At 42.0% G+C, this 21283-nt stretch overlaps 1 protein-coding gene and 1 pseudogene across 3 annotated transcripts in view; one reads left to right on the top strand and one right to left on the bottom strand.

Moving 5' to 3' along the window:
* Window positions 1-21283, bottom strand: part of VLDLR (very low density lipoprotein receptor) — a 34226-nt gene that overhangs the window by 8996 nt on the left and 3947 nt on the right. For both annotated transcript variants that reach the window (XM_010388764.2, XM_010388768.2), the window contains exons 2-9: window positions 10207-10326; window positions 5485-5607; window positions 3966-4088; window positions 1956-2327; window positions 1737-1859; window positions 1528-1650; window positions 634-753; window positions 406-531 (exon numbers count right to left, since the gene is read on the bottom strand). In XM_010388764.2, the coding sequence (XP_010387066.2) occupies window positions 406-531; window positions 634-753; window positions 1528-1650; window positions 1737-1859; window positions 1956-2327; window positions 3966-4088; window positions 5485-5607; window positions 10207-10326 (1230 nt within the window). The remainder of the gene's footprint in view (window positions 1-405; window positions 532-633; window positions 754-1527; window positions 1651-1736; window positions 1860-1955; window positions 2328-3965; window positions 4089-5484; window positions 5608-10206; window positions 10327-21283) is intronic.
* LOC104682188 lies at window positions 10957-12071 on the top strand (annotated as a pseudogene). Its single transcript, XR_750661.2, has one exon. The product of XR_750661.2 is annotated as a 60S ribosomal protein L13a pseudogene (transcript).

Raw genomic sequence — 21283 nt, 5'->3', positions numbered from 1 at the left:
AAAGTAAAGGTATTGTGGAATACGTCAGTAGTATCTATTCTGGAGTTCCTGCCCCTGGGACCTGCAAGTGCTTCCTATGGTTTAGGAAGGCAGTCCTGGGGTTACAGCCTTCAACAACAGGGTGGGTGATGAATAAGTCACTTATCTGAGTTGCACTCAAGTTTTGGAAACAGACAGCATGCAAACCTGGTAGGTATTCATGGTATCATACGCAAAAGGAATGACCAAGATAGATGTCCGGGGGAGAGATCTGCTATTTAACTGATACTGCTGTATTATGAGGTTAGCAACATTGTTCTCAAGTACGATTTCATGTTTAGTTTGACTACTGTGGTCACTGGCTGTACCTTTTAGAGGGACTTACTTGTAAAGGTACAATAGCTACACCAGTCCAAGTTCATTTACCTACTGCCTTGCACACGCCAGTGGCAAGATCCATCTGATAGCCACGACTACATTCACACTTGTAACCGCCTTTTAAGTTGATACAAATTTGACTGCAGATTCCTGGATTTTGGCATTCATCAATATCTAGGAGGGAAATCAGAATTAGTCTTGCTGCTCCTATACCTTACTAGGTAATACTACACTTTCCCATCACCCGCAGGGTCCAGGTTTTCTTCTTAGACTCACCTCCACAGGTTTTCCTATCTATCAGTTCGAACCCAGCTGCACAGTCACACTCGTAGCCTATAACTAGGTCTTTGCAGATGTGGGAACATCCGCCATTATTTACCAAGCATTCGTTTATATCTGGAATAAAAATGTAGCAGTCACTTGACAACTTATTTTCAATACCTGTCTTTCACATTTAAAACCCAAGCTATTTGATAACTTATCTAGTTGGCCTGGTCAAACCCATGATTTGTCTAAGACCTAATCATTTATTTTATAGGTATATATTTCAGGGTGGATTATCTATCTCCTTGGCAAGTTACCAGTTGGTCAAGCAGCATTTAGTCAAATTTCTCTATTGATGATCAGTTATCTTTAAGGAGGTTAAACTATAAACTAGTTTGGGCTAGGCACATTGGCTCATGCCTATAATCCCAGCACTTTGGAAGGCCGAGGCAGGTGGATCACGAGGTCAGGAGTTTGAGACCAGCCTAGCCAACATGGGGAAACCTTGTCTTTACTAAAAATACAAAAAAAAAAAAAAAAAAAAAAAAAAAAAAACCGGGCATGGTGGCGGGCACCTATAGTCCCAGCTACTCGGGAGGCTGAGGCAGGATAATTGCTTGAACCTGGGAGGCAGAAGTTACAGTGAGCCGAGATTGCATCAATGCACTCTAGCCTGGGCAACAAGAGTGGAACTCCGTCTCAAAAAACACAAAAAACATAACAAAAACAAACACTATAGTTTGTCCTACCTGGGTTTTTAAGTCATAAAGTATCACTCTGAAGTCTACAATTAAACTTCAGTATATTCAAAAGTTTAACCAGCCATTCACGCAGGGTCTACAGTGTTAGCTATGCTGGATTGTATCAAACTTCCAGGGTTTGTACTTGAGCAACAAGTACACTTACGACATTCTTTCAGGGGCTCATCACTCCAGTCCCTGCAGTCCTGCTCCTGGTTACATACTTTGCTGATATCTATGCATTCTCCACTTCTGCATTTGAATTTTCCAGGGCCCAAGCACTGATTGACTACAAAGAGAAACAAAGAAGAGAGATTTCATGAGTGGGTCTGGTCAGAGCAATCCATTGCTTAACCAACAAGAAGAAACCCTTACCATTTTTGCAGTTGACTTCATCGGAACCATCGACACAGTCTCGGATACCATTACACTGCCTGCTGCCATGGATGCAGCTGCCATCCTCACACTCAAATTGGTCAGGTCGGCAAGTTCGAGAGGCTACAAAGGGAGGAAACACCATGGAATGAAGCCAGCAAATTGTCCCAGTTGATACATGGAAGAGAACTGAACGTGCCATGCTAGAAAGCTACTTACGACAGTTGACCTCATCACTGCCGTCCTTGCAATCAGGGTCCCCGTCACATCGCCACTTCTTATGGATGCACTCGCCAGAGCCACACTGGATTTCGCTGGCTGGACACTTGGTGTGTATAACTGGCTGGCGGCCACACTGCTCCAGGGACTCATCAGATTGGTCGGAGCAGTCTGCATCATCATCACATACCCAGCTGATGGGGATGCAGGAGGAGGTGCTGCACTGGAACTCATGGACGCCACAGGTTGGCGGGGCACAGTCCAACTCATCACTGCCATCACTGCAGTCATCCTGGCCATTGCATACAAAGTTCCTGGAGATGCAGCGGCCACTGGAGCAGGTAAACTCACTGGGGCTACATGTTATATTGCCTGTTAAGAGAGAGGGTACCCCATTGAAAGTGCATCAAGATAGGTCCTTTCAAGATTCTTGTCCCAAAATCTAATACATTGATCTTTATTCATTAATCCTAACTTACTAGCCCAACTTAAAGGCTACAACAGAGTTAAATCAAGAACACAGTCTCATTGTACAAAAAATGAAGGCACACTATAAATAAGAAGAACAGAAATAAGGGACCAAGAAAATAGTTGAAGACTGGAAATTAATTTGAGATGAGAACCACAATTGACTCTAAAAGTGGCTGTGATAACAAGCTGAAACAAGGGATTTCAATTTGGAAGGCAGAGATTGAGTTGTCCTTGAATCAACATACAGCTTGTCAGATCTCATCACTAGTTGAGAATATCATGCAACGTAATACTCACAAGCATTGAGACACTGTTACCAAAAAGAAGTGAACCACATACTACCATACATGGTTCCTCTTTTTGGTCCTTTAAATAAGGGTCAGGAATAACAAGTCTTAAACACTTTCCATTTTGAAAAAGTCACTGCCAGGGCTGTAATCACCATTTAACAATCAGGTATGCTGACAATGATAAGCTAGTCCTACTAGCCAATTGGTACTTTGACTTAAATTCCTGCCAAACATTTCAAGGTCACAACTTGGTGGCAGTTAGAATAGAGACCACGACTCTCTTGGGAAGCAAAGTCTAGATTTATAAGGGAAACACTTGGCAGCACGAGGGCTTACCAATACAGAAAACTCAATTCTAGGATTGAACACTAAAACTCATTGGACTAGGTGCAATGGTATTGACCTCAGGAGGTGACTTCTACACACAAGACTGGTGTTTCAACTGTAAGCATCCTGAGCTCCCTTGACTACTACTATATCAGGAGACCCATGCTTGTCAGACCTGGGTAGGTTTTAGAGGCCCTATAAAAAGGGCGGTAGCTTGAAAGAACATTCAAAGCACTGTTTGTTCAACCTAGCGATTTTCCCAGGACCTCACCTTCAACATGCATTTTATTAAAGATTTTCCAAGACCAGAAACATGAAAGAATAGGAAACAGAGTTAGCTTTCAGAGACAGGAACTGCAACAGGAGACAAAGGTATCACCAGTTGGGTAGACTTTTCTTTGGGTATCTGAGGCAAGATGTTAATTCATGCTTCTGTGTCTTTTTTTTTCCCCCGAAAAGTTATGCCAGAATCTAGTTTAGGGGCAAAGAAATGTTTGTATAATACTCAAATAATTTATTCCAATAACCCAATCAAGTTTAGACCTATGAATGTGTTTGCCAACCCTACTAACCTAATTTTATTGTGCTAGAGTGCAAAAGGCACATGAATTACTGTCACAACAGAGACAAAAGCCCACACAATTGCTGCTTCCCTGAGCTACTGCTATATACAAGTGCCTTGAATGACTTACCTTCTTATTTCTATTTGCCTAAAAGAAACACCAAGCAATGGCCAATTGCCATGTGAATGTCTTTTAGGGTTTTAGGGCAGTTATGAAGGACGAGTAATTGAGCAGATAGTGAAGTCACTGAAAAGTGAGTCAATGTCAGTGCGTCTTCATGCTTAAGTTAGTTTCCCCTGCCCACCCTTCCTTTAGGAAAAGGGTCTTTGGGTTACGTCACTCAACACTGATCTTCTTACCACAGTTTTCTTCATCTTCTCCACTGTCACAATCATTTTCACCATCACATCTCCAGGACACTGGGATACACTGAGTAGAATGGGCACCACAGCTGATTTCATTTATGCGGCATGTTCTCATATCTGTTGATGATATACAGTCTCAAAAGAGCCTCAAAACTGATCAATGCAAAGCTGATGCTCCTGTGCTGCCTGGAAGCACTAATACCTGTGACTCAGTAGCCTGGCACACTGGTGAAATTCTAACTGGCTGAAGCCTGGGGAGCTCTATCATCAGCTCCATTCCTTAGAAGCTGTGCCAACCTATGCTACCTGGCAGTGTACCTGACAGCCTTGACCACGTCACTCCTTCAAGGTCCCATGGCGTGCTCAGTTCTGGCTTTTGTTTTACTTGGCATGGTGAAGTTTACTGGCTGGGCTGCTCCTAGACCACTATTTATCTGTTGTATATCAAGTGGACACACCCAGATATTGTCATCTAATTTCAAATGCATGAAAAGTCAGATGGTCAAACACCTAGGAAATCTTCTTTTGCCTAGATTCCTTTACAGGCCTCCTTCACAACCTCCTTTAAATTGACATCTTGCAAAGTAGAAGCATGCCCTAATGCTTGACTTGACGAGGTCATTCTCCACTAAAACTTGAGGCTGAATCTTTACACAACCTGTCTTTAGCTCACAGGCCTTGAACTCACTTGTCTTGACCAATATTACTCCCCTCAACTTATCTAGAAAATTGAAAGTAACACCCTTATCTTCCTTTCCATTTGATTTTCTTTCATAATCACATTTTAGACCTAACTTTTGTTCATGTTAGTCCTTCTTTAGTGCTTCCACCAGTGCAGGCCTCTACTGACTCAAAAATAAACTCTAAGACTTTCTTCGCCTTGACATTCATGTGATCTCAATTTATATGATCCCAAACCATCATTCTTTATGGTCTCATAGACTATTTCCTAAGGACACGGGTATACACTTGCATACCTATGAAGTTTATCTTATTTAAGAATAAGCTGTAAGATCTCCATTTTAGTAACTTTAGGTTACATGTGTGTCAGAAGTCACTATTCACCCAATTACTAGCTACCTTACCTCTTCAGTAATAGCTTTTTAATAGTATGAGAAGCTGTGCTTCTAAAAGCTTATGCTTGGCCCATAGGGAACCCTCACTTCTTGACTTAGCTTCCAGGACCAGAGTACCATCTGCTCAGAGTCATTATAATCAAACATTTGAAATCTATGCACCTAGTCAAGGAGTTCTTGATTGAATCTGCTGACTTCAGTTTTAAGTATTCATTAGTGAAGCTACCCAAGAGAATGCAGTCTTGTTGGACCAGGGAGAACATTCTTTAAAGGAGGCTGATAAACTGGTAATGATTTTACTGACTTTGGAGTCAATTGACCTAAACTTTAAGGCGGGCAAAGAAAACTGAATACCAAGTAGTAAATTAAGCAATACTTAGAAATGTGAGACACCGAACAACTTAGGAAAGTTCAAGGCCAAAGCGAGTTACACTCACGGCACTGTTCTGGGCTTTCATCTGAACCATCTTCACAGTCAGGATCTCCATCACACTTCCATCGGTTTGGAACACACTGGCCATTGTTGCACACGAAGTCAGATTCAGCACACGTCTTCTTTACTACAAACGTTTATTTGAAGGGTTAAAGTTAAAGTCACTTACCCACAGCCCTAGCTTCACATGAGGGCTCACACTGCATTTTGGCATGTTTTGCTCTTAAAAAAGCTGAGTCAATGGGCACTCAATTGCCAATATCCAGGGGGAATCTTCAGAAAAATCATTATTATTTTTTTTTCAGAGAAGGAAGATGCTCATTTGAGAGACTTGGAGGAAACTGAAGTCAAGGTCAGATAGAAGTTGCCCATTATCTTACGACTTGGAGATATCTTACATTTAACTTCCTGCCTATTGTATAATGTTGAGATTAAGTAACACTTTCATTTTCTACATGTATTTCTTCCAAGTCATTCAAGTACTTCATACATTTAACGGCTAAACATTCCCTCTTCTGACTGGATCATAGTAGAACTGTTTGCTGGGGATTGAAGTGTTTGTTTCCACCCAAAATTCATGTGTTGAAATCCTAACCCCCAATATGATGTTATTAGGAAGTAGGGCCTCTGGGAGGTAATTAAGTCATGAGGGTGGAGTCCCCATGAATGGGATTAGCACCCTTATAAAAAGAAACCAGAGCACTTGCTTTCTCTCTCTTTGTAATCTACTATGTAAGGACACAGTGAGAAGATGGTCATCTGCAAATCGGAAAGACAGCTTTCACCCGATACCAGATCTGCTGGGCAGCTTGATCTTGGACATCTCAGCCTCCATAACTATGAGAAATAAATTTCTGTTGTTTCAGCCACCCATCTATGGTGTTTTTGTGAGAGCAGTCTGAGCTAAGACACTGTTCAAGGGGCATCCCTTAACAACATATGTGTTTAGTGTGGAGAATGAAGGCCAAACCCCAGTACTGAATATTGTCACCCATACTGGTCTACAGGGGCAAAGGAACTCATCAGGTAGAAAGGGGAGAAAACTCAATCAGTGTAACAAAAGATGTTGTATTTAGAATTCAAGGGAGAGATGATTTTAGCCTTTCTAGCCAAGGGGTAGGCTAACATCAATCAGCTAAAAGTCACTGAAGCTGTCAGTGCTAATATCCATAACTGACTGCTAATGTTAAAATAGCCTAAGGAAAGGAATTGATTCTGCTGCTAATTCTTGCTGGGGTAGGTCTTTCCCCTATACTTAGGGTTACCATGCAATTTTTTGTCCAAAATTGGACAGTCTCAGCAGAGAGGGGACACGGTTAATTATCCAGAAGATAAGTATAAACCAGGGCTGTCCTAAGCAAATTGGGCAGCTTGATTACCCTACCCATGAAGGAATCACAGAGTAGGATGAATCTTGATATAAAGTAGCCACACAAGATACCCTAAGCTTATCTTTCTTAGATTATATTCTTTCTTGCCTATATGCTTATAACTTCTACCCAAATTTCTATTTTAAAACATTCCTCTATAACATATATTCTGTGAAGATAAATAAGTGAAAAATTCACAATTTGATGAACATTTGAAAGGGACTGTTTCCCAAATCACTGGCTTAAAGTAAGTAGAACTCTCAGAGTTTAGAGTTTGCCCTTGGACCACTCTGGTTCAGTGTAAGATATTATAAAGGGGAGAGACAGTGATTACAGTTAATTTCTAGAACTCAAGATGGGTTGGCAAATTATGATGATCTAAAAAAGATTATCTCCTTGAATTACATAACCAAGGAAACAAGACTAGCCATGCTAGCTTTAGATTCATGTCTGTTTCTAAAATCACTGAAAAACTCAAACACTAGTGTTAATGAATTAAGTGCTATTCAAGGCCCATGTTCTCCTGAGCATGGAGGAAGAAGTCAGAGGGTCTGCAGGGTTAGTTGCTGTAATTCAACCTGTGATATTCTTTGGAAGTTGCAAAAGAGGGAGTAGTGAAATTGCTGTAAAGAGACCCCATGATTTATTTATTTATTTAATTTATTTAATTAATTTATTTTTTTTGAGACAGAGTGGTGTGATCTCGGCTCACTGCAAGCTCTGCCTCCCTGCAAGCTCTGCCTCCTTGCAGAGGCCATTCTCCTGCCTCAGCCATTCTCCTGCCTCAGCCTCCCGAGTAGCTGGGACTATAGGTGCCTGCCACCACGCCTGGCTAATATTTTGTATTTTTAGTAGAGACAGGGTTTCACCGTGTTAGCCAGGATGGTCTCAATCTCCTGACCTCGTGATCTGTCCGCCTCAGCCTCCCAAAGTGCTGGGATTACACGCGTGAGCTACCGCTCCTGGCAGTTTTTTTGAGACGGAGTCTCGTTCTGTCGCCCAGGCTGGAGAGCAGTGGCACGATCTCGGCTCACTGCAAGCTCTGCCTTCCCGGGTTCACGCCATTCTCCTCCCCCAGCCTCCCGAGTAGCTGGGACTACAGGTGCCCGGCTGGGGCTACACCATGCCCAGCTAAATTTTTTTTGTATTTTTAGTAGAGACAGGGTTTCACTGTGTTAGCCAGGATGGTCTCAATCTCCTGATCTCATGATCCACCCGCTCGGCCTCCCAAAGTGCTGGGATTACAGGCATGAGCCACTGCACCTGGCCCCCCATGATTTTAAGTCTTAGAAAACATAATGAGGATGTGAAAGATTGGCTGTATGCCACAGTGTTTGAGCAAAAGATAAACAGAGACAAATTGCTGTAGGGTTATCTGTCTTCATCTGGAGCATAGACTGGGAGGGTAAAGAAAGGATATTTGAACTGGGCCTTGAGAGACAAGTAAAAATTTAGATGTGCTACAGAGGAAGAGAATTAGCAGTTACATATTTAGAGTACTTAGGTTGCTGATTAATTAGCTCAGCCTAACACTCTAAAAGAATGAGTTAATGAGACCAACAGAAGCACATGGCTTAGAGAATCTAAAGTTAAGTTGACTATGCCCACTGACATACTGGAAATAAAGAACCATGCTAAATATTGTAACCAAGTTCCATATTAAGAGATTAGACCAAAAATAGGAGGTAGCTTTGGAAGTTTTAAGTAATTCTACAGCTTTCCTCTTCCATAGAGAAACAAAGTAAGCACTCAGAACTTCCCTGATTGTAATGCTTCCACTTTCTTTCTCTACTGTCACACATGGGAAGTAGAAACAAATTGTGGCTAAGAATACAATTTTTCCTACCTCAAATGATCTTGATTAGATATATATCTACCTCCTTTTCTTTTCCAAACTGTCCTACCATGTGGCTAGTAAAGAGTACTTATACAAGACTATTTTAGAAAAATCCCAAGTTGACCCAGGTTAGTTCCTACTGAGTCAGATGGTAAAAAAAGACTTTTGTAATATAAAGAGAATAATTGCTTTTTAAGAACAAGCAATGGGTTTTGCCAAATATATAGTTTAGAATAGAGAAAAAAAAGTTGCAACTTACAACGGGAAAATAGTTGACAAGAGTGAGGACTCTCTAGGGAGATATTTAGTGAGGGAACTAAATTACCTAGGTAACCCAGAAATAGCATGAGACTCAATGTCTTGTGGAATAGATTAAAATCTTAGTGTTAAAATGCAAATGATGGGAAAGTGTTGCACAGGAGAACTATTCTTGGTCCTACGACTGGATGTAAGTTTCTTCCCCGAGACCGTAGAATTGACTTTCTTATGCTTCCAAAGGAGCTGCTGATCTGCTCTACACATTGGCATAAAAACACCTGTGATACTGCTCAGAGCGAACAGGTGTAGAACAAGGTCTGCCATGATGCACACTGTATAGCCTTTTAGTAATGATGCATGAAGAAGTAGGTAAGGGCGTAACAAGGTGTCAGTTGGTGAGACCTACATTTAGTCTCTACTTTTCTTCTGTATTTCTACCTTGTATAGTGAACATCTTTATATAACATCTTTTAAAAGATAAATGACAATGTTAGCGCCAATATTCACATAGAATATTGTTTCAGAATGTTTACCACATGGAACAAAAGGATCCTAGAGCAAACTTCAGCATGTATTCATGGTATCTAAAGGTGATCTTGCCATGCAGTTCTCAGCTGTTTTGGCTTGACATGAGGTTGTATAGATTGCATACATAGGCATTTCTCACAATGATCTTTTGATAGATGCTGATTGATGGATGTGACACTGTATCCCCATTCTCTTGGGGAGAGAATGTCTTCCGCTCTGCTAATGCTTTAGAATTAGCAACTATTGTAGGCAGAGAATTAAAAAAGAATCCTTATCTGATCTTTGATCTGTGCTGGCTTGTAGTTTCTATGTCAGGGGTTAATTAACCCCCTGAAACTTTATGGGATTTTCTCATGTCCATGGCTTGCCTTCTTTTCTAGGATTAGAGCTATTTGAAAATCAAAAGGGGAAAGAAAACAGTCCTTTCTAAGCAATCTTCTGTTTGTCTCTATTTCTGGTCCTCTTCTTCCTTCTCCCAGATTCCTATTCCACGTTTGTCTAATCTAAGATAAATTAAGTCCTGTCATTTAAATGGCACATCACCTTATTCCATTCTCAAGTTGATAACCCCATGTCAAAGATTCAATTTTATTCCTTTACACAGAGAAGTACAGATTCTTTAGACTCTTTCAAAGCAACTGTTAGAAGTGATTTTATTTTCAGAATCTCAATACGTTTGCAGATTAACATCATATTTTAACAAAATGCATAAGTCATCAAAGTCTTTACTTACCACAGTTCTTTTCATCACTGCCGTCAACACAGTCTTCATCCCCATCACATTTCCACAACAGCGTAATACAGCGACCATTCGTGCACTGGAATTGGGAGGGTTCACATTTGGCTTTTCTCCCTGGAATAAGAATGGAACACTCAGCAAAGCAAGGATTGGTTATAGATTTAAGATACCTAATACCCATGGATGGGGACCTTCTAAGAAGGACACTGCAGTCTCGGCAGGCTGTAACATCCTAAAGGCCAGAGTAGGATGAATCTTCAGCCAGTGACTGACAGTAGTTGCGTTCTTAGCTGGGTCCATCCTAAGACTAAATACTAGATTTCCCAGCCTGTTTCTTAGTGAGGTACAGCCAAGTGACTACATTCTGACTAATGGAATGTAAACTGAAATGGTATATACAACTTTAGGAAACGTCCTTAAGAGGACAGAGGATCCATTTTCTTTCCATCTATTCATTTCTGGTACCTGAAAATTGGGCATAGTGGCTGGAATAGTGATCTCGGGCAAATGGAACCAGACCAAAATAGGAAGAATCCAGATTGCCCAGAGACCACAAGGGGCATCATCTCTGCCTCTGGACTCATTTTTCTCATTTGTTGAAACTACATGTGTGGCTATAATCAGCCAAGTCCTAATCCTTTAATGGCATTTCTTGTCCACATCCATACTATTATCCATTAATGATGTTTCTATTACAGGCACAGTGAAGAAGATTTAGAAGGAACAACAAGAATAGGGTAGAAGTTTCCCAGGCGGCTGCCAAAGATGGCGGAGGTGCAGGTCCTGGTGCTCCACGGTCGAGGCCATCTCCTGGGCCGCCTGGCGGCCATCGTGGTTAAACAGGTACTGCTGGGCCGGAAGGTGGTGGTTGTACACTGCGAAGGCATCAACATTTCTGGCAATTTCTACAGAAACAAGTTGAAGTACCTGGCTTTCCTCCGCAAGCGGATGAACACCAACCCTTCCCGAAGCCCCTACCACTTCCGGGCCCCCAGCCGCATCTTCTGGCGGACCGTGCGAGGCACGCTGGCTCACAAGACCAAGCGAGGCCAGGTTGCCCCGGACCGCCTCAAGGTGTTTGACGGGATCCCACCGCCCTACGACAAGAAAAAGTGGATGGTGGTTCCTGCTGCCCTCAAGGTCGTGCGTCTGAAGCCTACAAGAAAGTTTGCCTATTTGGGGCGCCTGGCTCACGAGGTTGGCTGGAAGTACCAGGCAGTGACAGCCACCCTGGAGGAGAAGAGGAAAGAGAAAGCCAAGATCCACTACCGGAAGAAGAAACAGCTCATGAGGCTACGGAAACAGGCCAAGAAGAACGTGGAGAAGAAGATTGACAAATACACACAGGTCCTCAAGACCCACGGACTCCTGGTCTGAACCCAATAAAGACTTAACTCCTCATGTGTGGCCTGCCCTTCCTCCATCGTCACCCTGGAATGTGCGGGACCCAGGGGCAGCAGTAGTCCAGGTGCCACAGGCGGCCGGGGACATAGGAAGCTGGGAGCAAGGAAAGGGTCTTAGTCACTGCCTCCCGAGGTTGCTTGAAAGCAGAGAATTGTGCAGCTGCCATTTATCTATGACCAATAGGAAGAGCAACCAGTTACTGTTAGCAAAAGGGAGTCAGAAGACGGGCTGGAGGGCCCTACCTTGTGAGTGGGGCATCTGTTGGACTTTCCACCTGGTCATATACTCTGCAGCTGTTAGAATGTGCAAGCACTTGGGAACAGTATGAGCTTGCTGTTGTGCACAGGGTATTTCTAGAAGCAGAAATAGACTGGGAAGATGCGCAACCAAGGGGTTACAGGCATCGCCGGTGCTCCTCACCTGTATTTTGTAATGAGAAATAAATTGCTTTCAAAGAAAAAAAAAAAAAAAAAAGAATAGGGTAGAAATAGAGACTGAATACATGATTCCTCCTCTTAGAAACTGAGGTCTAATTGGAAAACAGGTTTACAAAACAGCTCCAAGATAAAAAGCAACAAGAAAGTATAGTTAAGAGGGAAAGGAAGATCATTCGTCATTTAAAGACGAGAAGAAAGAAAAGTGAGGTGGAGCTGAAGATGTAGATTCTATTTCTCTGAATCTGTTCTTCTATGCTTAATGTATGGATATTTAATTCACACAATGGTGTGAACTAAGACTTGTAAGTGGGACAGTTGGTTTTTTTGCCCGGCACAGGCCAGCTAATGTTCAGGTGCTTCCTATCATTAGCAGTTCTGTCCTTCTGGCGGATGTGATTGCTTTACGATAAAAGGCACAGATGTGGCCGCTTAAAGCAAATATACTGCAAATATTTGAGAAAAACAGTGGAATCATATAGTTCACGCAGACTACTTAGGGAGGGTTTCCAAGCAGAAGGCCTTCCGATTTCCTGCCACCTTTCAGCATTTGCAGCTGTGGCACGCTAGCATAAGAACTGATATTACAGAGACAAGCACAGACTGGAACTCTTGTGTTATGTGCACAATACCCTAGTTGGTCTCCCTAGTGTCAGCTACTCCCTGCTGTCTGGGAGCATTCTGTGCTTTGTGGCTCTTCCCAGAGAGATTAAAATTTGACCCAAATCAAGATGACCATATGGGTGTGGTTACTTCCTTGGATATTAAATATGTTGCTTTTAAAACTGCATCTATCACTCTGCTCCCAGGAGTCTAATTAAGCTAGGACCCAGCTACAAAGCAGAATGGTTTCCTACCTTCATTTCATAATACTTTTTCATTCCTCACATGTTTTATGGGTTGTAATATACTAGGGATTTGGAAGGGGAGCTAGAGGAGGGTAGAGATTGTTGTCAGGAAGCATCACCTGCGCGGTTTTATACTGCTAAACCAAATATGAGGTACCTGGTGCCTCTCCCCTCTTCCTTCATTGCCACTGGATTCTTAATATGTCTGCAATATTCTCAATGCTGAGGGTATATGTCTTGTAGTTCTATATAACCTTACTACCTTTGGGGACTGTGAAGGTGGTAAGACTCTACCTTGAGTAATCAGAAAAAGAACGATTTGTAGTCTGAGAACATAGGTATAAATATACTTGGAAAGAACAGTCAGGTTGGAGTCAGGATACAGTAAAGGTTGAAAGCCTCTGATTTTTTTTTCTTAAGGTTTTAGTTACCAAAGGTTAAGTCAAAATGAGACAAAAACATTGACATTGATATCTACAGTGTCAAAATGGGAACCTTGTAATCAGATTTGAATAGGAACTTAAAGGTCAATGTCAAATGATAGTTTCCCACCTCAGGGTTAAGGCACCTGGAAGACAACCTCCTTAAAAATGAGTTTGAAGCTACAGATTTCACAGGCACTTAGAGTGGTCTGGGATTAAATATGGGTATACAGCATCCCAAGGCTGATATTTACTCTACTACTGCCTTAAAGAGGGTCTCTGAATTTAGTTGTAATATACAAGCTATTGACAGTAATAAATTCTACTAAAATCCTAGCAGCTCTGCTCCAAGAGTCTATATTGAGCAGACTCAGGACAGGCATCAGCATTTTCTACTAAGAAAATATCTGAAGCCAAAAAGGAGTTTAATTTCTAGCTTTTCTTATCCCAGATATTTCCACTTTACTCAAGCTTTTGCCTGATCATCATAAAGCTGTGTTTTACCCTCTGTCAATCACACACACACACACACACACACACACACACACACACACACACACACACACACACACACACTCCAATAAGGAGAAGTAGCAATAGGCATTAGTAGTACAGTGTGCTACTAAAATGTTCCTGCTTGTTTAAAAGAATGACATTGGGGTGGGGGTGGGAAGACAAGCTGGCTTTATAAAGGATTCTTTAAAGAGAGGCAAATAAAGACCTTAAGCGTTATGGCTATGCCTCTTCGTTTCCTAAGCACTTTGTTTTGAGGGACTGCTACTGGGCAGAAAGTGCTCCCTAGTTCTGTTTAATTCTCTGCTTCCCACAGAGAGGGTGAGCCCAGACACTAAATCGAATGCCGAGCCCTTAGCCACTGACTGGAACACTGTTAAGTTTTCTGTTCAAGTTTTTAAAAGGTTCTACCTTTCCACCTCTGGGACTCAGCTGGGACTGCTGCTGTGCAGAGCTCTAGGAGAATTGAAAGCACCAAATGAGTTAAGAAGCTTTTGGTTTCCAAAGCTTTGGGGATTACAGGATTGTGGACCTGCAGTCTATTCCCATCCATGAAAGTTAAGTCTCAAATTCAGTATTATACTTTCATAAAGGGAACAAGTTGAGCTTGAAATCATCTACGCTCGAGGTTCTTTTAATTCTTAGGGCTAAGCTAAAGCCGATGACACCTCAAAAAATACCTTGGAAGTAGAAGTGCTAGGCACTTCGGCTCCGACAGGTGAGAAGTTGGGGTAAAATGCAATTGTTAGTGGGTTCCTCAAAGCCATGAGGTTTCACAAGAATGCCTTAGGTTAAGGGGCGGTTGAAGGGGAGGGAAAGGCCATGCCCTGTGTGTTCCACCTCTGCCTCTACCAACACTTTCTTTTGAATGTTGGATTTTGTTGGAAGAATTTGAAAAGGGTTCTATTAAGAAATTGTATGGGTTTTCTTCTAGCTCTAATACTTAGAATATCTCTACTCCTTTGGGTGAGGAGGTTGGAAGTCACTTGTACCTACTCACTTATGTGGCTATTTAAATTTGTAATGCATGAATTCCTGGAGCGTCAAAAAAATTCTCACCTTTACTATCACTTACATAGATGGAATCAGACTAAGCACACTTCAAGGCACCTATTTTCCTGGGAGCCTTGCTTCTCTAAATAGTTAACATTGCTACACAGACACATTGGCAGTTCACTGGCTCCAAGAAACTCAGGGTTCTTCTTGGTGCTGTTTGTATAAATTTATGCGGTACATGTTAAATTTTGTTACACGTATGTAATGAATGCATACTGATGAAATCCGAGGATTTAGGGTGTCCATCACGCGAGTACATTTTTGTTACAGTCATTGATGTTGTTTCTTCTATCTTACTGTATATCTGTATAAAGTATATATCTGTATTCTTTTACCCGCTTTTCATCTGCCCTCCCTTTCCCCCGACTTCTAAGTCTCTGTCATCTTTCTACCGTCTACCTCCATGGAATGAAATATTTTAGCTTCCCCACATGAGTGAGAACATAAGATATTTGTCTTGCTGTGCCTGGCTTATTTCCCTTAGCATAATGACCTCCAATTCCAGCCCCATGCTGCTGCAAATGGCATGATTTTCCCTTTTCTCCATATCCTCAGCAACATCTGTTGTATTTTGTCTTTTTAGTAATAGCCATTCTGACTGGTATAACATATGTCATTGTGGTTTTGGTTTGTGTTTCTCCGATGATTAGTACTGGTAACGAATTTTTCATGTATCTGTTGGTTATTTTTATGTCCTCTTTTGAGAAATGTCTATTCATGTCCTTTGTCCACTTTTTAATGGGATTTTTTTTCCCCCTGTTGAGTTTATATATTCTGGATATTAGTCTCCTGTCAGATAATAGTTTGTAAATATTTTCTCCCATTCGGCAGGTTATTCTTCACTTTGTTGATTATTTCTTTTGCTGTGCAGAAGCTTTTTAGTTTAAGACCCATTTCTCTATTTTGTTTTTGTGGCCTAAGCTTTTGAGATCTTTTTCATAAAATAAGACCAATGTCTTAGAGAGAAACGCAGGGTTTTTAATGCATATAGAAGCCAGCCTGCCATTGTCTAATTTTCCCTGCAGGGGTTGACTTGGAAGAACAATACATAAGCTTCAGTAAAAAACTGCATAGGCCTTTGGGTAAATACCAAGCCTTCCAGATGGACTACAAATCTCCCTATGGGGCTCTGAGCAGCACCCTGGCAGGAGCACTCCAACATGCATGCCCAGAATATAGAGCAAGTGGCTCTGGTACCAGGCTCAGAATGTACTTCAACCTGCACAGAGGCTCATGCTGCCACACTGCTGGGGCCACCGGGGCCAAGCATTTAATTCTCTCATGCCCTTACTCACTGCTTGAGCATATGGGTGTTATTTGCTGGAATTCCTTCAGTCCATTTGTTCTGGCACTTCTGGGGCCACGAAGGGCATTTATTTTTAGTCTAGTTCACTTCTACTGCCTGCCAAATTTCTGAGTCAGCAAAAAAGTTTTCCTATGGGGAGAAGGATTTGTAAGAGGCAAAGTACCACAACAGGTGTTAAGGGAAATGTTCTGAGCTGTCAAGCACAAAGGTTGTGTTCTCACCTTAAAGTCAGCCTCTGAAACACTGTAAGAACCAGTTTGGGCCAGGCACGGTGGCTCATGCCTGTAATCCCAGCACTTTGGGAGGCTGAGGCAGGCAGATCACCTCAGGTCAGGAGTTCAAGACCAGCCTGGTCAACATGGTGAAACCCTGTCTCTGCTAAAAATACAAAAACTAGCCAGGCATGGTGGCACACACCTGTAATCTCAGCTACTTGGGAGGTTGAGGCAGGAGAATTGTTTGAACCCGGGAGGTAGAGGTTGCAGTGAGCTGAGATAGTGCCACTGCACTCCAGCCTGGGCAACAAGAGTGAAACTCTACCTCAAAAAAAAAAATAGTTTGGGGGCCACTAAAAAGTGGTGAATATGTAGGCTAATTCTTCTGAGTCACGGAAATAAGTGCATTTTACAGTTCAATTGTCAGCTTTTTCATTTATATCAAATTGATCTTAAGAATCATGGATATAACTGAATCGTTTTTGTTACTGGTCAAACACCACTCTAAGACTTCACATCTCTTAGCTTTTAAAATTCTTAATCCTGCATGGTTGGCCCTATTATTCCTCTTTTACAGATCAGGAAACCTGCTAGAGAAGGAAAGTACAGTCACTTGTCCCAGATCGCCCTTTGCAGAGCTAGGAGTTGAATCCAGGCACTGGCTCCAGATACTGCATTACTAAGCATCAATTTAGATTGAGCCTTGTTGTTGAGATGGAGGCCTGCTTTCCTTCCCCATTCTAAGTTTTTAAAAATGCTGCTAGAATTCCTCAGCAAGTCTTCTAAAAGGATTATAGCTCTTGGTTTTCTTGTCTAGGGTTCAAGTCAGAGGAAAGGCCCTCCATCTGATATACCTTGAAAATCGTTAGCTTCTGTGAGTGGTAAACTAAGTCAGTCGTTCTCAAGCTCCCGTGTGCATCAGAATCCCCAGGAAGGCTTGTTAAAACACAGAATGCTGGGCCCCAGCCTGGATTCTGATTCAGTAGGTCTAGAACAGGGCCTAAGTTTGCATTTCTAATGAGTCAATGTTGACACATGAACTCAATTAATATTGAATTAATGTTGCCAATTTCGGTCCACACTTTGAGAACCACTGCACTAAGGTTAAGAAGCTACAGATTCTACCCATAATGTAAGTGGCTCTTTCATTTTCAGGGTTGTAACATCTACTAATAACACCCTCATAAGGCCTAAAGTTCATCACAGGAGGACAGGAGATAAATACCTCTTTTACAACACACATGATAGTAACACCTGAGTCAAGCCCTCAAAACTATTTTGTAGAAAAAATTTATTTGGGTGTCTTACTAGGCAGAGGTTCTTCTAAAGTCTATCCTTCCCTCCCTGTGTGGTCTATCTTTGATTGGCCCCATTATTTACTCTAAATCAGTACTCCAGAAATAAGCCCAAATTCTTCCCTGATATTTGGCCATCAAACCGTGTCCATGCCCAAGCCCTCCTCTCTCAACTGATCTAAAGTTAAATCTCTTGTTCCTTTGCCTCCAGGCTGCCACATTCTCTACCCATATCAAGCAACCTAGTGATTCAAGCAACCTAGAATAGCCAAGAATGGGGTCATTTCTTGGCTTACCACTATCTCTAGGATTAAGTTCCCTACTAATTTCCTCAGACTTTTCCCTACTGGTCACCACCCACCATCTGCTATACAGGCTGAGCCAACAGCTCGAAGGGGGCCCATTCACTTCCCCATGGCTTTGCCCTTCCTCATGGCTGCTTTGTCTCAGTTTGTTCATGTTGCCCTTGTCCACCCATTCACCAGGAGTGGGCTCAGATTGTATTCTTGAATGAGGTCTCAATGCCTTTTTTGGAAAAACTAGGTATGGTCTGACTGCTTTCTCATAATAGTCCCTGTCACAGAGCCATCACACAAGGAGATGAGTTCAGCTACCATTTTCCACCTTTAGACACAGAGATCTCCTAAGGCATGGCCTGCAATTTACATTTGTAACTCAGGACCTGGTGCGTGACATCCTACATTCTCTAGGCACTAGTTGGTAGTCTTGGGTGCATGAGTTGATTTATTAGTTTACTAATAAAGCTGGTCTCAACTAAAAACTTTTGTCAATAACATTTTCCCAGCTTTTCAGAACTTGAAACCAAGTGTGACTGGTTGTTTTACTAGCTAGAATACTTTGAAACACTCGAGGTTATAAAGGTCCCTGTTCCCTATACCTATGAGGGTACCTTCACCTCATCTTTGTAACATTTTTTTTTTTTTTTGAGACAGAGTCTCGCACTGTAGCCCAGGCTGGAGTACAGTGGTGCGATCTCAACTCACTGCAACCTCTACCTCCCGGGTTCAAGTGATTCTCCTGCCTCAGCCTCCTGAGTAGCTGGGATTACAGGTGCGTGCCACCACACGCGGCTCATTTTTTTGTATTTTTAGTAGAGATGGGCTTTCACTATGTTGGCCAGGCAGGTCTCGAACTCCTGACCTCATGATCCGCCCACCTCGGCCTCCCAAAGCACGGGGATTACAGGTGTGAGCCATCACGCCTGGCCTCTTCGTTGCAATTTATCATTTAAAAACAGTGCATTTTCACACACTTGTCTGTCAGAATGAGTGTGTCCCTTTGGGTGTGTTGGCTTCATTTCCATGTGAAAAGAGAGGTTCTGACACCTGAGAAAGTTAGCAGCGGCTAACTGGTAAGGTTAAGAGTTTGATATATCAGACCCAGATTTTACTTCTGACATGTTTTACTGCTCTTTCGTAATACTGGCAGTAATCCATTGTTGCTTGAATCATATCACTTTTGTAGGATTATCTGCAGAGATAGAAATTTTACTGGCTTTTTCATATTAAAGTCTAAGTTCTTGGTGATTTTAGGGAAACTTCATAAGCTAGAACCCAGATAGCACATGGAAACTCCAGCAATCTTCAGCTGCTATCTGCCTCTTTTATGATTAAGTCTTAAACAATGGATCTGCTCACTCCTCTTCACAGTTTCTATTCCAAGTGGTCTTCAGCTGTTTCCTGCTTTGATTCCCCCACTAGACTAAGTGCCACAAGTGAAGGAACCTGTGCTGTGGTCACTGTCCCTGTGCCTGGTGCCATACGGTAGGTACTCAGTAGATGTACATCAAGTGGTTTCAAGAAGATGCACAAAGATGACCAGCATCAATCTGCAACCTACTTAGTGAATATATAGATAAGTTAATACCTCAGATCTGGGGAAGTCTTTAAGAAAATGAAAGATTAGAGGCAGTCTATAAAATAGAAACCCTGTTTACTCACAGTATGTGGGAGAACTATTAAGTTCTGACATGTGATGTAATCACAAATGCTGTCTATCGCCAAGGCTTTGTTAGGTCCCTTGCTTGGCAAATTGCAAGTCCCCCCATCCCCATCACCATGTCTATATACATAAAGGCTACCCAGATGCCCCCCAAGTTGGCAAAATCAGCTGTTCTAGCCAGAGGCTCCATCTTATAGTTTCCAGCATCTCTAAACTACAAAGTAGGCAAAGGATCACTAAGCAAGCATTGCAACATTTCTAACAGAATCTCCACACTTACCCTCACAGGACCTAGCAGGCATTACCTTGCTTAGAGACCCAAAATAACTATTGGGGCTGGGTGCAGTGGCTCACATCTGTAATCCCAGCACTTTGGGAGGCCGGGTGGATCATGAGGTCAGGAGATCGAGACCATCCTGGCTAACAAGGTGAAACCCCGTCTCTACTAAAAATACAAAAAAAAGTAGCAGGGCATGGTCGTGGGCGCCTGTAGTCCCAGCTACTCAGGAGGCTGAGGCAGGAGAATAGCGTGAACCTGGGAGGTGGAGCTTGCAGTGAGCCGAGATAGCACCACTGCTCTCCAGCCTGGGTGACAGAGCGAGACTCCGTCTCAAAAACAAACAAACAAACAAAAACTATTGGGCCAAGCTTTCCTAGGAGACTTCACTCAATGGGAAAAATATGCTAAATTTATGATACAGGTTGAGCATCCCTAATCCACAATCTGAAATGCTCCAAAATCCAAAACTTTGAATGCTGACATGATGCCGTAAGTAGAAATTCCACACTTGACATCATGTGACAAGTTGCAGTCAAAACTTTGTTTCTTGTATAAAATCATTAAAAATATTCTATAAAATTACCTTCAGGCTATGTGTATAAGGTGTATGTGAAATATAAATGAATTTCATGTTTAGACTTGGGTCCCATCCCCAAGATACCTTATTATGTATGTGTGAATGTCCCAAAATCTGAAAAAATCTAAAATCTGTGGAACCCTTCTGGTTTCAAGTATTTCAGATACGGGACACTCAACCTGTGTTATCATTTGCCATCTCATTTGGTTCCTGCCTTGCAGTTAGTGTATCTAACTAAGTGGTATTAAGTGTTTAGTTTTTGTTGCAAGCCAATAGAAGAACTTGGCAAAGAGACACTGATTTAGTTTGAAAAATGCAGAGAGTAAAATTGAGATGATTTTTACTTAAAAGCCAGATTCTCCTACAGCTAGGTTAGACTCTGCCCCAACTCTTCAGAAGAACTGTCAGTCCTCAGATTTTCTAGCCCAAAACTCTTAGGTGGCAGAAAAAATTGTCCCAAATTGTCCCTGGACTACTTACTTCTGCTTAACAAGTCTATCTCGCCCACAACCTCAGTAGACGGTATTTTTGGACTGTTTGCCTTGAAAGTAGTCTATCATGCTGTTGTCCAAGTAGTCTTTTGAGATTAATTAATTAGTAGGGACCAAACTAAGCAATTTTGAATTTAATCAACCAACCATGGAGAGGGCAGTTGTATTAGCCACCACAAGGAGCTCCCTAAGGCAGGCACATTTATGATGAACATCATTATAGACCTCATCAAGCCCTTTAATGCATTAATTTCTTAGGCTAGTATAT

This window comes from Rhinopithecus roxellana, chromosome 16 (genome assembly GCF_007565055.1).
Source record: "Rhinopithecus roxellana isolate Shanxi Qingling chromosome 16, ASM756505v1, whole genome shotgun sequence".
In the NCBI taxonomy this organism is placed as follows: Eukaryota; Metazoa; Chordata; class Mammalia; order Primates; family Cercopithecidae; genus Rhinopithecus; species Rhinopithecus roxellana.
Note: the sequence above shows the minus strand (reverse complement) of the source record. Positions and strands in the feature narration are given on the sequence as shown.